Source organism: Cucumis sativus, chromosome 2 (assembly GCF_000004075.3).
Source record: "Cucumis sativus cultivar 9930 chromosome 2, Cucumber_9930_V3, whole genome shotgun sequence".
Lineage (NCBI taxonomy): Eukaryota > Viridiplantae > Streptophyta > Magnoliopsida > Cucurbitales > Cucurbitaceae > Cucumis > Cucumis sativus.
Genome location: NC_026656.2, coordinates 23,273,213 through 23,291,866, shown reverse-complemented (window position 1 = coordinate 23,291,866; position 18,654 = coordinate 23,273,213). Strand labels below are relative to the sequence as shown.

The 18,654-nt window shown below is 32.0% G+C and overlaps 2 protein-coding genes and 1 long non-coding RNA gene across 8 annotated transcripts; 2 read left to right on the top strand and 1 right to left on the bottom strand.

Moving 5' to 3' along the window:
- The first annotated feature begins 1,468 nt into the window (after positions 1–1,468).
- Positions 1,469–6,122, top strand: LOC101216922 (probable beta-1,3-galactosyltransferase 2). Of its 4 annotated transcripts, none has more exons than XM_011651698.2 (11): positions 1,469–1,940; positions 2,850–2,946; positions 3,056–3,129; positions 3,221–3,432; positions 3,613–3,676; positions 4,135–4,207; positions 4,348–4,468; positions 4,551–4,638; positions 4,712–4,837; positions 4,935–5,044; positions 5,610–6,122. In XM_011651698.2, the coding sequence occupies exons 1-11, from the start codon at positions 1,828–1,830 to the stop codon at positions 5,756–5,758; spliced, it is 1,227 nt and encodes a 408-aa protein (XP_011650000.1). In that variant the 5' UTR covers positions 1,469–1,827; the 3' UTR covers positions 5,759–6,122. The 4 variants fall into 4 exon arrangements, with proteins under 4 accessions (XP_011650000.1, XP_011649999.1, XP_031737135.1 ...); XM_011651697.2 differs by having other exon boundaries at positions 3,053–3,129; XM_031881275.1 differs by lacking the exon at positions 1,469–1,940 and adding an exon at positions 2,039–2,512.
- Positions 6,123–14,541: 8,419 nt separating this feature from the next.
- On the top strand, positions 14,542–17,322 carry LOC101217161 (autophagy-related protein 8C-like). Its single transcript, XM_004151844.3, has 6 exons — positions 14,542–14,688; positions 14,776–14,827; positions 15,336–15,391; positions 15,486–15,538; positions 16,756–16,874; positions 16,975–17,322. The coding sequence occupies exons 2-6, from the start codon at positions 14,791–14,793 to the stop codon at positions 17,067–17,069; spliced, it is 360 nt and encodes a 119-aa protein (XP_004151892.1). The 5' UTR covers positions 14,542–14,688; positions 14,776–14,790; the 3' UTR covers positions 17,070–17,322.
- LOC116402153 lies at positions 17,277–18,654 on the bottom strand. 3 transcript variants are annotated; one of them, XR_004214578.1, is made up of 3 exons: positions 18,429–18,654; positions 18,005–18,126; positions 17,277–17,720 (listed from the first exon to the last, which is right to left on the bottom strand). It is a non-coding gene; the product is annotated as an uncharacterized LOC116402153 (long non-coding RNA). The 3 variants fall into 3 exon arrangements; XR_004214577.1 differs by lacking the exon at positions 18,005–18,126 and having other exon boundaries at positions 18,429–18,648; XR_004214576.1 differs by lacking the exon at positions 18,429–18,654 and having other exon boundaries at positions 18,005–18,422.

Sequence of the window (18,654 nt, the reverse complement as noted above, 5' to 3'; positions counted from 1 at the left end):
AGCTTGTTAAGGAGAACCTAACCTCCTAGAAGGAGCTAACCATAAAGGAGAGTATAATCTTCTAAGATGAGCTACCTAAAAAGAAGAGCCTAACCCTTCTAAAAGGATTTCAAGGGTGAAGGACCCACCCAGAAGAGCACCCTTTGTGGCAATACCTAAGAGAGCTCAGAGAATCTATGGAGAAATACCTCTAAGAGATTGAGTGTAAAATTGTATAAATTCCTAACGAAGAAAAACCTTAAAGGAAGCATTAAGAATACCCATACATTAGTTATAATGATAGTGTAACTGCCCATTGAGTATTAACTCAACCGTTCTAGAATTAAGACATTATGAGCTTGAGGATCAGTTATGAATCACTCTTCTATATAAAACAACTCATATCATTGGTTGACCATATGTTCAAATACCCTACTATTCTTCTATTGTCTAAGTACTCAGAAATACAAGACTGACTTGAGCATCGAAGTGTGTGGCTAGACATCACACTAGTGTTTAATCTTTCTTTCGTTTTGTAGGTACTCAAATTATCCTCCTAATTTATAAAATAAATCTATGGTTGATTTTTTTTTTTTTTTTTTTGACACCAACATAAATAGTTCCTTACATGCTAAGATGAATGACTTTCTTTGTTCCACTGAAACTGAGAATTGGCCGTCTACATTTAGGGATATGGATGATCTTTCCATGCAAGCACACTTGATTAATGTTAAGTTTGAGCAGGTAGATAGTGTAACTTGACTTCCTCGTCATTCTAGTGTGTTCCTAGTCCCTAGTGCTTATGAGTTTACATCATAGACTCTCATGGTGCCTTGGGCTAGCCTCCTTTGGTTCGGGAAAAATATTCTCAAGTATGCTTTCATTTCTTGGCTTGCTATTCAAATTTGGTTGTGAACCTATGAACGTGTTAGAAGGTGGTGTTAAGATATTCCTAGCAATTGTGTTTTATGTACTGGTGGAGTGGAGATTAGTATAATTTATTCTTTGAGTGTTTGTTTAGTAAGACTATCTAAAAGGACATATTTTCGCGGAGTTGGGTTCCCATAGTGTATCACATGGAGATGTAAGGTTTGTTTGAATTTTCAATTTTACAAAGATAATCGATTGAGGCGTAATGTTTAGAGAATTGTTTGGTGTGTTGTTCTTTACTTGGCACGAAGGTAATAGGTATGTCCATGTTGCCTCTTCCCATCGTTTTCAGATATCTAATTTGGATATTTGATCTAATATTTGTATTTGTTTTCTAAGTGGTTGGAGGCGTTTTATGTGAACATCTATGTAGACTTCTTGTGACATTTTTCGAGTTGTATGAATCGACTATTTAGTTGTTTTTGTAGTGTGATTTTGCTCGTACTCTAAGTTCTCCATTTTTAAGCAATACATGATATTTGCAAAATAATAATAAATAAATAAATTTTGAAAATTTTGAAAGATAGCTAAAATTGATGAGGAGAGATTGGTAATTTAGCAATACGAGAAAGATGACGGCATGTTAGTCTCTTCTCTCGCACCTCTCCTCTGTTCAATTCAACTTGCCTTCTCTGCAAAGGCGAGGATTCATTTTCAGCTGCCATTACAGTACTAGAGAGAGAAAAATCAAAGCAAAAGGGATAAAGAAACGAACAAACTAGAAGTAGTGAAAAAGAAAGAAAATAAAACACCCACTACTGCCTTTATTCTCAACCCTTCTTCTCTTCCTCTGTTTCCACTTCCTCCTCTGCTCATACAACTTCAACCATTTGACTCGATTCGGTTTCTTTCTTCTCCTACTTATGGTTGTTTTTCCGACCAAATTGCTGCTTTCCTTATATTAGCCTCAGAAGTAACATGTCTTGGAAAAGTAAGGCCGATCATCATTCTTCAAGAAGTGTTATATCCCAGAAATGGACTCTGTTTCTTTGCTTGGTATGCTTTTGCTCTGGAATGCTCTTCACCAACAGGTTTGAAACTCCGATTTTTACTTCCTTTTTCTGTTTCTGGGTAATCTTTTTTGTTTTTTGTTTTCGCCTCTATGAAATGGGTTTATTCTTTTATTCTTGATTTCGTGCTTAGTTTTCAATTTTGGGGTTCTTGTTGATCGCCTTATGCCTTTCTGGAGTAAAATTGTGCTGATATTTACATTGTTTGGACTCCGAAGTTTGTTATCTCCCTGATTTAAGAAAAGGACACGATGTTTTGGAATATTTATCTTCTTTTAACGACGTACCTTGCTTTACCCAGTTGATCCAAAAGGACGCGTGTATTATGATTTTGTTTTCTTCTTCTTCATTTGGTCTCTCTCTCTCTCTCTCTCTCTTAATAATGAATGTGTATTTGGTGGGTCTCATGTTTTCTTCTTTTTTCTCTTTTTGTGATTCAATGGCCTAGGAATTAGTAGTATCAGTAATTGCATACTCAACTTATAGTTACTGGAAGTTTAACTATTCTGTCTCTCTGTCTCTTCCCATGTTTGAACAAATTGCTAGACTGTGGTTGATATTGCTGCCGGATTTGTAGTGTTTCTAATTTTGCGGTGAATTCTCTTTTATATTCACTTTTCAAATTGCAGTTCGGAATGAAAGAATGATATAGAATTGGTAGTTAAGTGCGTTGGAGCAAATTAATTCTCTCAATAAATTGATTTTGAAGTTTGAAGTATAATTGAAAGAGAGGGTCATTTTATAAAATTTTGTTTGAAGCTCATGTTCTTTTTTCTTATATCCTTCTAAAATTTCCTGTGTTTATGTATCCTCTATGGTCAATGTTCATAGAGTACCAAGAACTCTTTTTATTTGTTTTTTGTTTTTTTTTCCTTTTCTTTTTGGGAGGATGACTCCTGACTAATGATGAAACAATGGAATTTCTTGCAGGATGTGGACCATACCTGAACATAAAGCCATGGCACGAACAACGTCCATAGAAGCAGAAGAATTGAAATTAGTTTCAGGGGGTTGTGACCTAAAAACTGTATGCATCTCCAAATTTCTCTTGCTTCTTCAATGCTAATTGCTGCATCGACGTATTAATTCTTGTTCTTCTTTTTCTTCTCCTCTTCGTATTCTCCCAATTCCAGCAGTTACAACAGAATGAAGTCAATTTTTCATCTAAAGACATTTTTGGCAAAGTTTTTAAGACACATAACGCTATACAGTAAGAAATTGTCCTCTATTGGGGGGTGGGAAAGAGTCTTAGATAGGGCTAATGCATAGCTATAACTAACTCACAAGGTGTTTAAATGCAGCACATTAGATAAGACAATTTCTAATTTAGGGATGGAATTAGCTGCTGCCAAGTCAGTACAAGAATCAGTTCAAAGAAGTTCACCTTTATCAGAAGATTCAAAGCAGACAGATACATCTGGAAGAAGAAAGTATTTAATGGTTATAGGAATCAATACTGCCTTTAGCAGCAGGAAAAGAAGAGATTCTATTCGGGCTACCTGGATGCCTCAAGGTTTGTAATTCCTTCCTGTTTACTTTTCATGAGTGTTCATTGGTTTTCGCTGATCTCGTAATACTTGTATCACCTTTTCTAACTATATTAATCTGTTTTCTTATTTCAGTTTATCTCATACAATACTTGTTATTTACATCTGACTGTTGCTTCGTTTTTTTGTATTTTGTTTAAAAAAAGGTGAAAAAAGAAAGAAGTTGGAGGAAGAGAAGGGCATCATAATTCGCTTTGTGATTGGCCATAGGTCGCTTTCCTATCCTCTTCATATTCCCTTAAATGTCATGTTCAAATTAGGTGGCATTGAATAATCCTCAAGTATGTTTGCTGTTTGAAGTACTTTGCCTTCTTCTCAAGATAATTACTATATCCGAGTGCCTTTATTTTGAGAATAATGGAACTTCTGATTGGCATTTGCTGTAGTAGTTGTTTAAGAACTATAAGATAGAGAACATTTTCTTACTTCAACTGTATAGTTGCTTTTAATGGAAGCCGAGACTTGTGACTACCCTGATTTTATTATCTGATATCCATAATGTAATTAATATTAGAGTCCATCATTGGATTGACGAATTTTGATTTACAGATCCTTTCAATCAAATAGGTAGAAGTTTGATCTAAATAACATTACACCTTCGAGTGGCTGATACTCATTTTCCTTTGAATGGTTCTTTAATTAGTGAGCAATTTTCCCTTCTTATATAGTGCCACATCAGGAGGTATTCTTGACAGAGCAATTGAAGCAGAAGATAAAAAGCATGGAGATCTCCTTAGGCTGGTAATATTTTGTACCTATTTTTCGTTGTTTCTCGAACCCCACACGTTTAAAATAATTGTAGAAGCTATTGTTTTCAATCCTCTACTTGCCCCAGTCGATTGATTATGCTCTTCACCCATGTTTACCTCATTTGGGAGCAGGATCATGTTGAAGGTTACCTGGAATTATCAGCAAAAACTAAGACATACTTTGTAACAGCTGTTTCTCTATGGGATGCAGACTTTTATGTTAAAGTCGATGACGATGTTCATGTAAATATTGGTATGCTGATGCAGAGGGCAGTGTAGTATAAAAACTGAATGAAATCTGAGTTTCCTTAATGCATTTCTATCCTTTGCCACAGGAACGCTCGGTGAGACATTAGCCAGGCATCGATCCAAACCACGAGTTTACATTGGATGCATGAAATCTGGCCCCGTCCTTTCGCAAAGGTGAGATACTCTCTCCTTCTGCTTCCCACTTTGCAGTCAATATTGAGCTAAAACTAAATCAACTGTTATTCAGGGGAGTGAGATACCACGAGCCAGAACATTGGAAATTCGGAGAAGCTGGAAATAAGTATTTCCGTCATGCAACAGGACAACTATACGCCATCTCAAATGATTTGGCTACTTACATTTCAATAAACCAGTAAGCTTCAAAAACTGACTTAATGAATGTGAGAGATGGCCTTTCATTGTCCAACCATTTATTTCAAGAAACCTTTGTCCATTATATCTTATCTCAGGCATATTTTACACAAGTACGCTAATGAGGATGTCTCCTTGGGTTCCTGGATTATTGGACTTGATGTCGAACATATCGATGATCGGCGACTTTGCTGTGGTACTCCACCTGGTAAAGTGTACCCACATTCTTTTTCTCTTACTACTATTCGAGCGTGATGCTTATTTTCAATGCAAGAAAAAAGGAAGGATTTGTCCATGGAAGGCTAATTTCAGTTAGGTCTAAATCGGTAACCTACTAACCATTTTGAAGAAGAATATTGGTTCAGAAGTCAAATCCATTGTTAGTTGGCCCCAGTTGAAAGATACTCCATACCAGAATCATAATCAGAATTGAATAGTATTAGAGACCCATACTATTTGTCTTTTATTGATGGTAGGAAATTCCTATCTAGTTGGTGTGGCAGATATTGACCAAAATAAAGTTTACATTACCATGCTAATCATAATCTTGTACTGTAAATATGACATCCTAGCGGGAAAAACAAATTGCCTTCGGGATCACATTACTATGTCTTTGAAACTGGAACTGGGAGAAAAACCAAATCAAATTGCTGATAAAGTTTGGTACATAGTTGTCCTGCCACTAAAACTCTGCAATGTAGTAGCAAACTCTAACTGCCTTCTGTTAATGTGAGGGTATCATGAGTTGAGTTACAAATTCTTTTCGGGTGCAGATTGCGAGTGGAAGGCTCAGGCAGGGAACATTTGCATTGCTTCATTCGACTGGAGTTGCAGTGGGATATGCAAGTCTGCTGAAAGGATTAAAGAAGTCCATCGACGGTGTGGAGAAGGCGAGAATGTACTATGGAGTGCCACTTTCTGAGTTACTGCTTGAGACTTCTTCCATACTCGGGAACAATGATGATTGATGAGTTTGTTCACTGTTATCTTTGATAGAAGCTTTCTAATCTTGTAACGATACAGAGATTTAACTAATAGAGAAAGAGTTTGCTGCACGAGCCGCCTCCAATTTTGCCGAGGGTCGGGTGATTCAGCAACTTAAAAGAAAAGAGAGAAAAAAAAGCAAACAAATTCTTTGTGGCTATGAGGGGTAATGTGTAAGTTAATAGTTCCCTACTGTCATGAAAGACATGAAAATAAATAGATACTCCATGGCTTTTCTTGATCCCTTCACTACCTCTTTTATTGTGAGAAAGAATACAAGTCGACAGAATTCTTGCATTTCAGCACAATTTGTTTCATTTCTTACATATTGTCCATATGGAAGACAAAAGCTCATTCAAAAATCTTTGTAAACAACCAAACTGACAATACCTTAAAGTAGTGAAGCATTAGTGTACTCAAAATTTTGCATGTTTTAACTAGTTTTGAAAGCAGTTGAAAGCAACTTAAAGTAGTCAAACATGAGTTTGAAAGCAGTAAATAGTCAGCAAGAACTTTAAATAGAAAATATTCCAGTAGATTCTTTTGAAGAAAAGCTTTGTAAAAGATCAACTTTGCCATAAAAAGGAAATTCTCTCCAAAGCAGTAAATAGTGGGTTATGTTCTGTTCTGCTTTAAACAAAATGGCATAGAACCTAATTTTGCAACAAAAACTGAAAGATGAAAATAATAATAAAAAAAAGAAAAAAAAAAAGAAAGAAACAGAAAGATAAACATGAGATGACACAAGACAGCATGTTAGAATCAGAACCATGAATAGAAATTGTTGGAGAATATTTGTCTTTCAGGATATTAACAACTTTTCAACCTGAATGATAAGATCAACTTTTGGAACTTCTATAACATTAACAAAATAATGCCAATAAGAGCATGATACATAAACTTAATCATATACTATAAAAACCAGTAATTATCCACATGAGTACAACAAATTAAAACATATACTGATCTCAACCTAAATATCAAAGATTTGAATTTCTCTACCCCACTTCATGTTATTAAACTTCCACACGTCAAAGTCATTTTCCTCGTCACTTTCAATAATAATAAAAACAACTCACATACTCATATTTGAATAAGACTCTTTGATGATGGATAATAATATAAAACGTGATATTGGCACGGCTCAATAAAAAAAAAAGAAGAACCCAAGTTAAACAGAGCACTACTTTCTTATTGAACCGGACCAACATCTCGTTGCTAAAACAAAAACCCCATAACGAAATGAAACAGACCAACAAATCAACAGACAGAGGCTTACATATAATAAGTTAGAAACCGTGTTCAAGTGTTAAACAAAAACCCAACAACATTGAAAACTTCAATAAAATGAAAGAAAAAAAACTGAATAGATGCAAATCCACCTGAACAAGTTTAGTCCGTTGCAAAGGTTGGAAGAAAGTGTGTAGTAGGATTGAAGAAAAAGGGAGAGAAGTTTAGAGTTATAGAGAGAAAGAGAGGAGATGTTAGTTTAAGAAGGCGAAAGAGAAAGAAAAAAATAATAAAAATAAATAATAATAAAGTTGGGAGAGGAAATAGGTGGGTGAATTAATGAAGTAGCATTAAAGTTTCAAACAACCCAAGAAGGAAGGAGGTTGGAATTATTAATTAAAACAAAAAAAAAAAAAAAAAAAGAAGAAGAAGAAGAAGAAGAAGAGAAAAAAAAAAAAGAAAAAGCCACAGAGATAAATGTGGGTTTAATTAGGGTATTGAATATTGAGGGCATTGCATTTATAAATGATGGGCATAGAGGGTAAGGGGATGTTTGGTTCTGTTCAATCAACCATTAATAAATCTCATTTAAACAAACACACAATTCTCTCTTTTTTTTGGTACCCACAACTTTGACGAAGAGTCGCTATGCTTCCTAGGTGAATTTAATTCAATTAAACACACCTTTCTTTCTTGTTTCTATTGTGTTCTATTATGAGTGTTTTTTAATTAATGTTTTTTTTCTTCTCTCTTTTCTCTTTCTTACCTCTTCAATCTGTCTCTTATTCAGGGAGTTGTTCATACTTCCTATTTCTAATCAGTTTGTGACGTAATGTCATCAAAAGAAAACCCATATTTGGATTAAATATTTCTCTCAATCTTGTTTTCCTTTCGTCTTTAATTACTCATCTTTTTCAACACTTCTCTTATTCTCTACGGTCCGGATTACAATTCAACTCTCTAAATAGTCCCTTTTTGTATTACATTTTCTTTGGATTTTCATCCATATATACACGTTTCCTTACCTAACTTGATTTGATATTCTTTTTGTTTTAATAAGTTTTGTATCACTAATAAAAATTTATGATTGATAGAATATAAAAAATGATGTTATATTGTATATATATATTTGAGAGAGCAGAGAGTTTAGTAATTTATAATAATGGGTATTTATGGAAATTGATAATTATGTAAAAGAAGGAGTTGGGGAATATTTTGATTTAGATGGGTGTGTTTTAAGCGTTTGATCACATCATAGCATGCTATTATTATTTTCATTTTTAGGTAACGTGTGGGTTAAGCGATGATTGTAGCTGCGGCCATTAATGGAGTTTTATTATTATTGGAAGGTTGTTGCCAAATTTAATGGTTCTAAACCCAAACTGGATCTCAAATTCACTCCAAACCCCCAAATCTGGTCTTTTCTTTTTACTTTTTTCTCATTCTTTTTAACAAACCTCCCAAGTTTTTATTTCAACTTTAATACTCTGCGCCTTTAATTTGGCCACCAATTTTGCTTCCTCTTTCTTTATTCTTCTTCGGCATGGGCTAATCAATATATATATATATATATATAGCTGGTCTCCTATGGTATTTATGTGATTTGCAAACTAATTATTTTCTTTTAGTTAGTGCTATCTAGGGAGTTGATATGCCTTTTTGGGGAAACATCTTCATTCATTGGTATCTATATACTATACATCTTCACTCTATTTGTTAAACGAGGCAATTGCTACAAAATAATTAAGTCTGGGCAGTAGTCTGACCATCTGCTTCTATTATCATATTTACAGATACCATACTCTCTTTGTGTTGTTCATGAACCCAACTTATAATCTCTTCATCTGTTGTAAGTTTAATTTGAAATGGTTTTGAAAATTAATATTAAATTTATAGAGTAGAACATAAATGGATCAATATTAGGTGAAATTTTGGAACAACCTCATGTCCTCGTAGTCATACCTATGAATCCTTCAATGTTGTCAATTAACCTTTAAACTTATGGATTCGTTGTATTCTTTCTTTTTCATAAGGGTTTGTTGTAAATAAATACTTGAATGCACAAAAACTTACATGAAGTATATATGCCTAATAACCCCCAGTTATTACTTTTCTTAGGGGGAAAACTCCATTACTATCAAACCTCAACTTCTTTACATCTTTTTTTCCTTTTTCTAAATCATATAATAGAATTGTTAGGTGAAATAATTGTAATCATTCTTAAAGCTTATAGTATATTTAGTAACATTCGTGATTAGGATAGCGAATTTTAGTAAGTTTAAATAAATGATCAAATTAAAAGTGTGATGGAAACAAGTCAGATGAATTTAACGTCTTGTTTTGTTTCACGTATATTTTTCAATGAATTCATACAAAAATTTAATATCTTTACATAATTTCATATCTTAAGAATAGGATTTTTAAGATGTTATTGTTAAGTTAATTTTGTATGTTGGAGAGATAAACAACAAAGTATAATTTAAGTAGTTTATAAATTAATATCAATTATTTATTATTTTTATTGTAATTAAATATTAAATATAAGTATATTATTTAGACTTAATAATTTCAACTAAGGTTCGGACCATTAATATTTTATGCTATCTTCACTATTTAATACAAGTTATTATTGTTAATTAACAATATTCCTATTATTAATCTATATTAAAATAATTGTTTTTAGTAATTAATTCAATTATGTTTTGTTAAATTGTATTCTTTTTATTTTTTATTTCATTGACTAAATAACTAATTAACATATCAATATATTAGTTTAGGGTAAATTTGGGATGATTTAGATAAATGTAACAATACTTAAAAATATTTACAGTATGGTATAACAAAATAAGAAAAGCTTACAATGCATCAACATTTTTTCATAAATTCTATATATGCCTTCATGATTTATAGATTCTTGCAATTTATTAATCCTGAGCCACTTCGATGCAATTAAGGCCCGAAATTTAATAACTAAAAGTAGAAGAGTCTTTCATCCTGAGGCATCTTAGGGGCAATGTATGTCTGAGATCGAAAAATAAAGGCAGAATTCTTTCATCTTGGACCATCTCGGTGGCATTAAGGCTTAAGATCCAATAACTAAATGAAGAACTCTTTCATCCTGAGGCATCTTGGGGCATTGTATACCCGATATCAAATGAATTAAAAGCATGATTGTTTCATCCTAAGGCATCTCGATGCAACTAAGGCTTCAGATCGTGTACTATGATCTACACAATTATTTAAATTTGAAAGTCAGCGTTTAAAATAAAGTACATAATCGTGTTGATCTATACTTCTGTCTTTCATCTCGGGTCATCTCGGTGCAATTAAGGCCCGAGATCGAATAACTAAAGGCAGAAGTCTTTCAACTCGAGGTATCTCGAGACAATGTATGCTCAAGATCCAATAAAATAAAGACAAAATTATTTCATCTCGATGCCACTAAAGCCCAAGATCCAATAACTAAGAATAATTTTAGTATTTTACATTGTGGGTCTGTGAGTTTTTTCGCTTTCAAACTTATTCTATACATTGTAAATATTTTGCCGGTTTGTTATTTTAAAAAAAAAAACCCTTAAATTTAATTGATCTCTAGCATTTAGTTAAGTAATTATTTAATTTTATTTTATTACAAGTGGTTGAATTGAACATAAATCCAAACAAAAATATTAATTATTTTAAACATTTAGATTCCACATATTTAATATATATATATATGTATGAAACAATATCTACGATCCAAATACCACATATAACATATAGTAACTTTTACAACTATGTTTTGCACAAAAATACACTAATTATATACTTAATATAATCCAGTTTTGCACAAAAATACACTAATTATATACTTAATATAATCCAACTTATAAAATTTAAGATAAAATATATTTGTGGTATTTGGAGTTTGGAGTTAATGTGATGTCATAAATTTGAAAGGAGGGGAAGAAATTTCCTAAACTTTATATTTTTATCTCTCTAACAATGCTCATTTTTATCTTTTGGGAGAAAAGATGATAAACAGGAAGCAACTCTATGATTTCGAAAATTAAAGTGTATTTGGCAGTTTTGGACTTTTGTAATTGTTGAGGAGTAGTGTTCTTGATAGACATTAATTCAAAGGTATATTTTTCTTTTATTTCTGGCCTTGTAATAATTACAAAAACTTTATTTTCTTCATTCTTTCTTTGTGTTAGTTTAAACTGAATCTTGTCAGGCTATTCAAATTGGAAATATGTACTTTATCATTTTAACATATATTTACTTTGTATTTTTCACTTCTTTTTTTTAATCTACGTCACTCATTTATTTTAATATTAAGCAATCTATTTCTTATATATAACCAATGATTAAAATATCAACCTCAATCTTGATATTAATATTTCAATTTTACGGAATATTTTTCTAATCGATCAAATTTGTAAAATTTATTTGATTTAGTAATTGGATTGTTTTAATTTTACTCCCAAACCGACCTATAAACATTAGATATGAGTATGAGTATGAGTATATAAATATTCATACCGAACAAAACAAATGCCATTTTTTTCTATGTTCTACGAACATTTGTAACATATTAGTATTTAACATGTGTGATGTCCATGGTATTTCAAGCATTTTTTTATATCATGATCTTTCACATTCATTTTCAACTATATGTCTTTTCTTTTTTAGGATTTCTCTTTCAAACTTTATGCAAACATAATGGAAGAAGTAAAATAAATTGCTAAAATAATAGAAGGGTATAAGAATGGTAGATTCATTGCTAAAGATTTATTTTTATATTATTGAATATTGAAGAAAAAATACAAAGAGGAAAAATAAAATAAACATAAACTTCATAATAAAGAAGAAACAAGACATCGTTGTTGATATACATATATATCTAGGGAAATTGCATTAGATGACAAAATTTTATCTTTGTTTATCAATCATACAAAAAAGAATTTGCTAGAGGAAAAAGTATAGATGAATGAACAAAAATACTTATCTATCATCCATTAAATCAAAAAATGAATTTGGAGAGAAATCGGATTGTGTACTGTAAAAAATAAAAAGAAGACAAATTTTAGAAAATGTAGAGAAGAAAGCTCATTTTATAGCAACAATAATAATATTGCAAAACTAATTAGATTCTAAAATTTTTGAAACTAATTATAAATTAAAGGTAAAGTCTTTCTTTTTAGAAATAAATAGATGAAGATATTTTATATTCTACACTCTTTCACATTTGATTACATTTAATGATAATTAATAATTAGAAATTATTTTTATTAATAGAACCCAAATAAAAGGTAAATGATAAAAGAAAGAAAAACTAAAAATGTGGATAGTGGTGTGAGGTAGGTCTTAAAGAGTTTATTAAAGTGACTTAAATAGCAATATGACATTTGATTTTAAAATGACAAAATTACCCATCAAATTAATGAAAATGGTTATAAAGGAAGTATAAAATAGGGAGAAAAAGTTTCTCCAAATATGGACTTTGGACTTTTATATATAATGTAGAAGTATAGATGGTGGAATTAACGTTAACAAAATATAGAGTTTTAATAATTTTCCAAATAAAATAAACAATCTTTTATATATCATCTTAATTAGTATTAACAATTTCTAATTATATTTGGGTAGAGTGAGAAATTAATATGTGAGAAAAATGAATTTATGAATGAGATAGGAGAGTGAAAGAAACTTGGGATTGAAAGAGAAATAAAAAAGCATATACTGAAGAAAGATATACATATATTTAGAAATATGTGCTTTTCTAACGTTCTCACTTTCAAATAAAAAATTTTAAATGAAATTTAGAAGTCATCTACGAAACGGGATGAAGAAAATAAATAAATAAATATCATAATTATGTTCACAACATATATATACACAATATCAACAACAATTATAACTACGTCCACGACGTTAACGAAAATATATGAAAGAAAACCAACAACTTTGTTTCATACATAAACATTTATATCATTAACTCATGTACAAAGTTCAAGTATGATAAGCAACTGACCACTGAGAATAAAGAAAATCTTCTACATGAAATAATCATTGCTAAGACAATAAGAGAGAATAAATTTGTATTTTGAATAAAGAACGATAAAAAATGATAAATGTTACTTGAGTTAGATCTAACCTATAGAAATACCCACATTTATAAAGTGATACAGAGTGAACAAATAAAAAGTCTATTAATTATAAACGTGAAGAAGATCGAAAGTTTATGGCAAATGAAAAGTTATAAATATAATCATGAATTTAAAGAATATGAAAAGTTTGAGCTAAACATTATATTAAAGATATTTATGAGTACATGCATTTAATGTTTTTTCAATGAGCTTTAATATCTAGCTGTGGATTTGATATGATTTTGATTTGAATTAATTTGGAGTGAATGAGTAAAATTGAACAAATAACTTAATTGTCCATTAAAATAATAGTGATAAGTCTTATAACGAAATGGAAGAGAAAGTTTCTCCACAAATATATATACTATAGATGTTGGAGAAATTGATGGATATTTAATATTGATGTCAAACACTTTCCATTTATGGATATATGAACTATCTAACTTATTTTCATAATTAATATAGCATTAGACCATATATGACTGATATATTTGTTAACTAAAGAATCTATGTTAACGGATGTACCAAATATATAGTATTCTCTTGAAACATATTGTGCCTAATGAGCAAAGTGAATATAAATGTACAATGGGTGCACTTAAAAGAAACACATGCATGAACACATATATGAGATATAGATATAAAAGATTAAGATACTGAAGTTTGAAGACACGTTTTCTTCTTTAAAAAATTTAGTATATAAGTAAATTTAACATAAATATAGTAAATGCAGCTCACTAAATCCATGAAAAGTCATAAAATGTCAAATTAATAACAACAATGTGCAAAAAATACAAACACAAAATTATAATTGAAGAAAAAGCATAACATTATGGAAGTACAATAATAAATAGAATGCAATAAAAAAGAGCTAAAAATTAAGGAGAGAAGAGAATGAAGATTAGAGAAAAAGTATGAAAGATAAACAAAAGACAATTTTTGGTTAAATTTTAGAAGACTTTGCATAGACTGTAATGTAAAGATTATGTTAAGATGATTTAAAGATTTGATTTTTTATTTATTTAGTTTTGAGTTCAAAAATATTAGATGAGCCGCTTATATTTTTTATTTTTATTAGAAAAGCAGCATAGCATAAACATAGATATGTGGAATCATTTTTGGGATACTTATTAGATACGTCAAATTGTGTATGGATACGTTTATTTATCGTCCTTACGTTTTAGAATCTTATTTTAGTGTCTTTGTTAAATGATTAGGGATTTGATTAAATTGAAGGTGTCCAAATGTGGCACATCTAATGAAGGAGGTGAAATAGGGGGGGGGGGGAGGGGTTGGATCCAACTATTGAATCGTCTATCTTTAGCTGGGGTTCGGGCCCGATGGATAGACTGATCCAGAAGGGCCCAAGTAAGAGAGAAGAACGACTACGGAAATGGTCATTCAAATTGGGGGCTCCTAAATATTCATTGCGAATCATTTCTTCTCTCTTCCTCCATCAATTTCGTTTACTACACAAAGACCTTCTCTCGCTGTCCTTTGATTTTTGGTACCCAATCATTCGATTCCGTTGCTTCCCCATTCCCAAACCCCTCTTCATCATTCTCTATTCTTCTGATTTTTATTTTGGGTGCAGGGAGCTTTTCTTTCCATGGCAAAAAGCTCGTTTAAGTTGGAGCATCCCCTGGGTTAGTTTTTTCTTTGCTCCTACACAAATCGAGGGTCATATTTTGTGATTTCTATCAATTTTTTTGGGGGATTTTTCTTAGTTTTATACGTCCAGTTTGATTACATCGATTGATTGCTTGTAGTCGAAATGATTCAGCTCACGCTTTGTTACTTTTTATTTTTATTTTTTTTTTATTTTTATTATGGCTTCCTCCAATGGTTGAATTTTGATGTGAGTATCAAGACTTCAATTTTAATTGTGATTTTAAATCACTTTGAATTTTGATATGATTAATGTTTTACATATGGGTTTGATGGATGAGATTCAATCCAAATTCTTATGTTTTATGATGAACAACATGAGATTAAAACAACCAATAAACTAATATGTGGGGTTTTTCTGTTGGTTAGAATGTTTATTATAATCAACTATATCAAGTGCAAATTACCATGGCCTGATATTCATACGCATGAACAAACACTTTTGAAATTAACTTGAATTTTGAATTGACATTCTGAACATTCCAGAAAGGAGACAGGTTGAATCTGCTAGGATCCGGGAGAAGTATCCTGACAGAATTCCGGTATGATCTTTGTAATTTAGGGATGCATGCAATGGTTTGAATATTCTTGTAGTTATAATACAATTGTTTGATTTCTGTTGGTTATCTGGTTTAGGTGATTGTGGAAAGGGCTGAAAAGAGTGATGTGCCAGAAATTGATAAGAAAAAGTAAGTTGCTTTCTGTTTTCTTACTAGTTGAAACACATTTCAATCTGATGCTTACGGAAAGCTGAAATGCTATACTACATAGTGCCTTAGCTTGATGGCGGCCAAATTTTATTACCTTGCTCTTTTGGATTGTAGTCCTTTTTGTGGTTAGTGGTAGACTCCTGCATTGTGTTTTTTTCTGGGTAGCTTGATGGCGGCCAAAAAAAAGGTCTTTTGAACGATGTGTGCCTTCTCTTATTGAGAAGATCATTTGAAGTTATTGATATTATTGTTTGTTCTTGATTCATACTTGGTGAAATGGTTCAAATCCTACTATTTTCTTGGTTTAACTAGTTTCTAGCTATTTGAATCCCTGTATCATGTTCAAAAGAATTTTGTTTGTTTTTTTCCATCAATGTTTGATGTCTATGATTGTAACATGTTGAGTAGCACACAAGTAGAAGAATCACTTGTAACATGTTGAGTAGCACAAGTAGAAGAATCACTTATAACATGTTGAGTAGCACAAGTAGAAGAATCACTTGTAACATGTTGAGTAGCACAAGTAGAAGAATCACGTATTAAACTACATAGGGATGGAATGGATATGAAATGCAATATTCTAAAACTACGTTAAGTTTTGGGGGGATATGGGTCGATAAAGCTCTTTTTTACTTCCGATAGGAAAGTGGGTGAGCAAATTGTATGATAGGAATGGTATTATGGTATTAGAAGAGCATATTAATAGTTAGCTAGGGAAGTTTGCGATGAAATTTGGTTACAAATAGAGTGAGAGAGCAAGGAAGTAATTAGGCATTTGATTCAGTTAGTTTAGGGGTTGAGCAATCTCAAGAAAGGGAGGGTCCAAGTTCTTCAAATTATTTGCTTTATCTTGTTTACCTTTATATTGCAATATACTGTTGTCTTGTACTCTTTCCGGTCAAAAGTATAACAATGCCTCTTGAGGGTCTAAAAACTATGTTTCTGAGCCTTAAAATGGTTAACATTAATAAGAACAGCGAGGAACGTGCCAAAAACAAAGATTCCAAGCCTATTTGGAATGATTTTCTTATCCTCACTTAAAAAACATGGTTTTAAAACACTTAAAAAGTTAATTCAAATAGACTCTTAAACATGTTCACCTTAAAAGTTTTGGATTTCCACCTCTGATGGGTGAGAAGTCGAAGCAATCTTCTTCACAAGGCTGTTTATCTAAATGAAGGGTATATTAATTGCAGATATTTAGTTCCTGCTGATTTAACTGTTGGTCAGTTTGTGTACGTGGTCCGAAAGAGGATCAAGCTCAGCCCTGAGAAGGCCATCTTCATTTTTGTGAAGAATATTCTGCCCCCTACAGGTGAAAATATACTTTGAATGCGTTTCTATCATATCTTGCACATAATCTTGCATATTATCATTTTTCTTATTGTAAATAATTGTTTTATTTTGTTCTGTAGCTGCAATGATGTCTGCAATATACGAGGAAAACAAGGACGAAGATGGTTTCCTTTATATGACCTACAGTGGGGAAAACACATTCGGGGCGTGCTGAAACAAAATAAGACAGTAAGACGTAAATGTCTACAGAAAATGGGAAGGGGAAATGATCGTATCTGCTCTTGTATATTCTCCTCACCCCCATCACTTGGCCCTCTGTTTTATCTTTCCAAACGCAATCTGTCTGTATAGTGTTTTTATTTTAATCAACTAAAACCAGTCCTATTTGAATTATTCAAAAGTTGTTGTAAATAACAAGAACTTATAGCAATTTGTGATATGATATCTCATTTGTCGTTTGAAGTTTATGGAAAGGAGTTCGACAAAATGCAGGAAACTAAAAAGGACTACAAAAGTTTTAAGACTACAGAGCTATATTTAAGACCAAGAATGAAAAGAAAAAAACCCAAATGAAGGCCTAAACATATTAGAGTCATTTGGAGACCTTTTTCTGGTACTGATTCTTGACCCATTTGATGCCTACCGAAGTTCCAGATTTCACTTTTTGAGCACCCACAGTTGCAACAGCCTTTGCCTTCACAAATCCTGCTGAGGCTGCTGCCTTTACCTCTGCCATCTTCTTGCTACTATTCCCATTGCTGCTCCCTTTCTTTGTGACCGCATTGTTGTTGTCGTCGTCTTCCACTCCGTAATTTCCTGAACCCCACTGATCAGCCCAGCTTGGTGCTTTGCTTCCCATTTTCAACTATCAAATTCCAAAACATCCATCAAAAACAGCTATCGGTGAACATTATAAATAATTTATGAGGTGGTGTTGGCTAAAAGCATGGATGAATTGAGTTATAATTCTTGGAGAACTTGTAGAATGATGATATCTTTATGTCAAATCAAGAAAATCTTGTCAAATCATGCTTTTGTAGATTATCCCATTGAAATAGAAATCAAATCAGCGACCTTATGGAGAAAGTGGGATATACAGAACAAACAAAAAAATAGAGAAGGGAAAGGGAACAACAAGGCCCAACCTACCTATCAAATCCTCCCTACAGAACAGACAATCTTCAAGAAGAAGAAACAGAAGTCAATTATGTATCTTAGAATATGAATTTGTAAATCATATGGATTTTGCCCTAAAACCAAAACCACGACACCTGTAAAATTTGAAAAAGCAAATTCATAAATCAACCACACTTGTTTTTGGAGAGTCGAAACAAGAGAGAGAGAGAGAGAGTCGTGGAAGAAGATCGTCAAAGGATTGAGAAAAAAACGTAAGCAGCAAAGGAGAGGAGATTGAAAATGAAAGAATAAAGGAAAAAGAGCAGATCAGGTATTGAAGGATGGAATGAGATAGAAATAGAGGTTGAGTAGAGAAGTGAAAGATGAAGGGAAGAATGAAATGAAAGAGAAGGGATTGGATTGGAATAGATCCGAGAGGGAGTGAAAAATGAAATACCTTGAAGATGAAGTTGAAGTTGAAGAAGACGTTGGTGAGAGAGAGAGAGAGAGAGAGAGAGAGGATTGAGGAAGAAGATGAAGAAGATGAAGAAGATGAAGAAGAAGATGAAGAAGAAGAAGTGTGGGGTCTTCGATCTTAGTTTGGTTTCCAAATTCCAAGCTGTATCTACTCCTTTACACGCACTTCACTTCTCCTTTCCTCCCAAAATACTTTATTTAATATT

Excerpts from the sequence above, each read along its gene's own strand:
- LOC101216922 (XM_011651697.2), top strand. The coding sequence starts at position 1,828 with ATGTCTTGGAAAAGTAAGGCCGATCATCATTCTTCAAGAAGTGTTATA. Across the intron at positions 2,947-3,052 it reads GGGGTTGTGACCTAAAAACT|CAGTTACAACAGAATGAAGT; the intron begins GTATGCATCTCC and ends TCCCAATTCCAG. Across the intron at positions 3,130-3,220 it reads AAGACACATAACGCTATACA|CACATTAGATAAGACAATTT; the intron begins GTAAGAAATTGT and ends GTTTAAATGCAG.
- LOC101217161 (XM_004151844.3), top strand. The coding sequence starts at position 14,791 with ATGGCAAAAAGCTCGTTTAAGTTGGAGCATCCCCTGG. Across the intron at positions 15,392-15,485 it reads AGTATCCTGACAGAATTCCG|GTGATTGTGGAAAGGGCTGA; the intron begins GTATGATCTTTG and ends TATCTGGTTTAG. Across the intron at positions 15,539-16,755 it reads CCAGAAATTGATAAGAAAAA|ATATTTAGTTCCTGCTGATT; the intron begins GTAAGTTGCTTT and ends TATTAATTGCAG.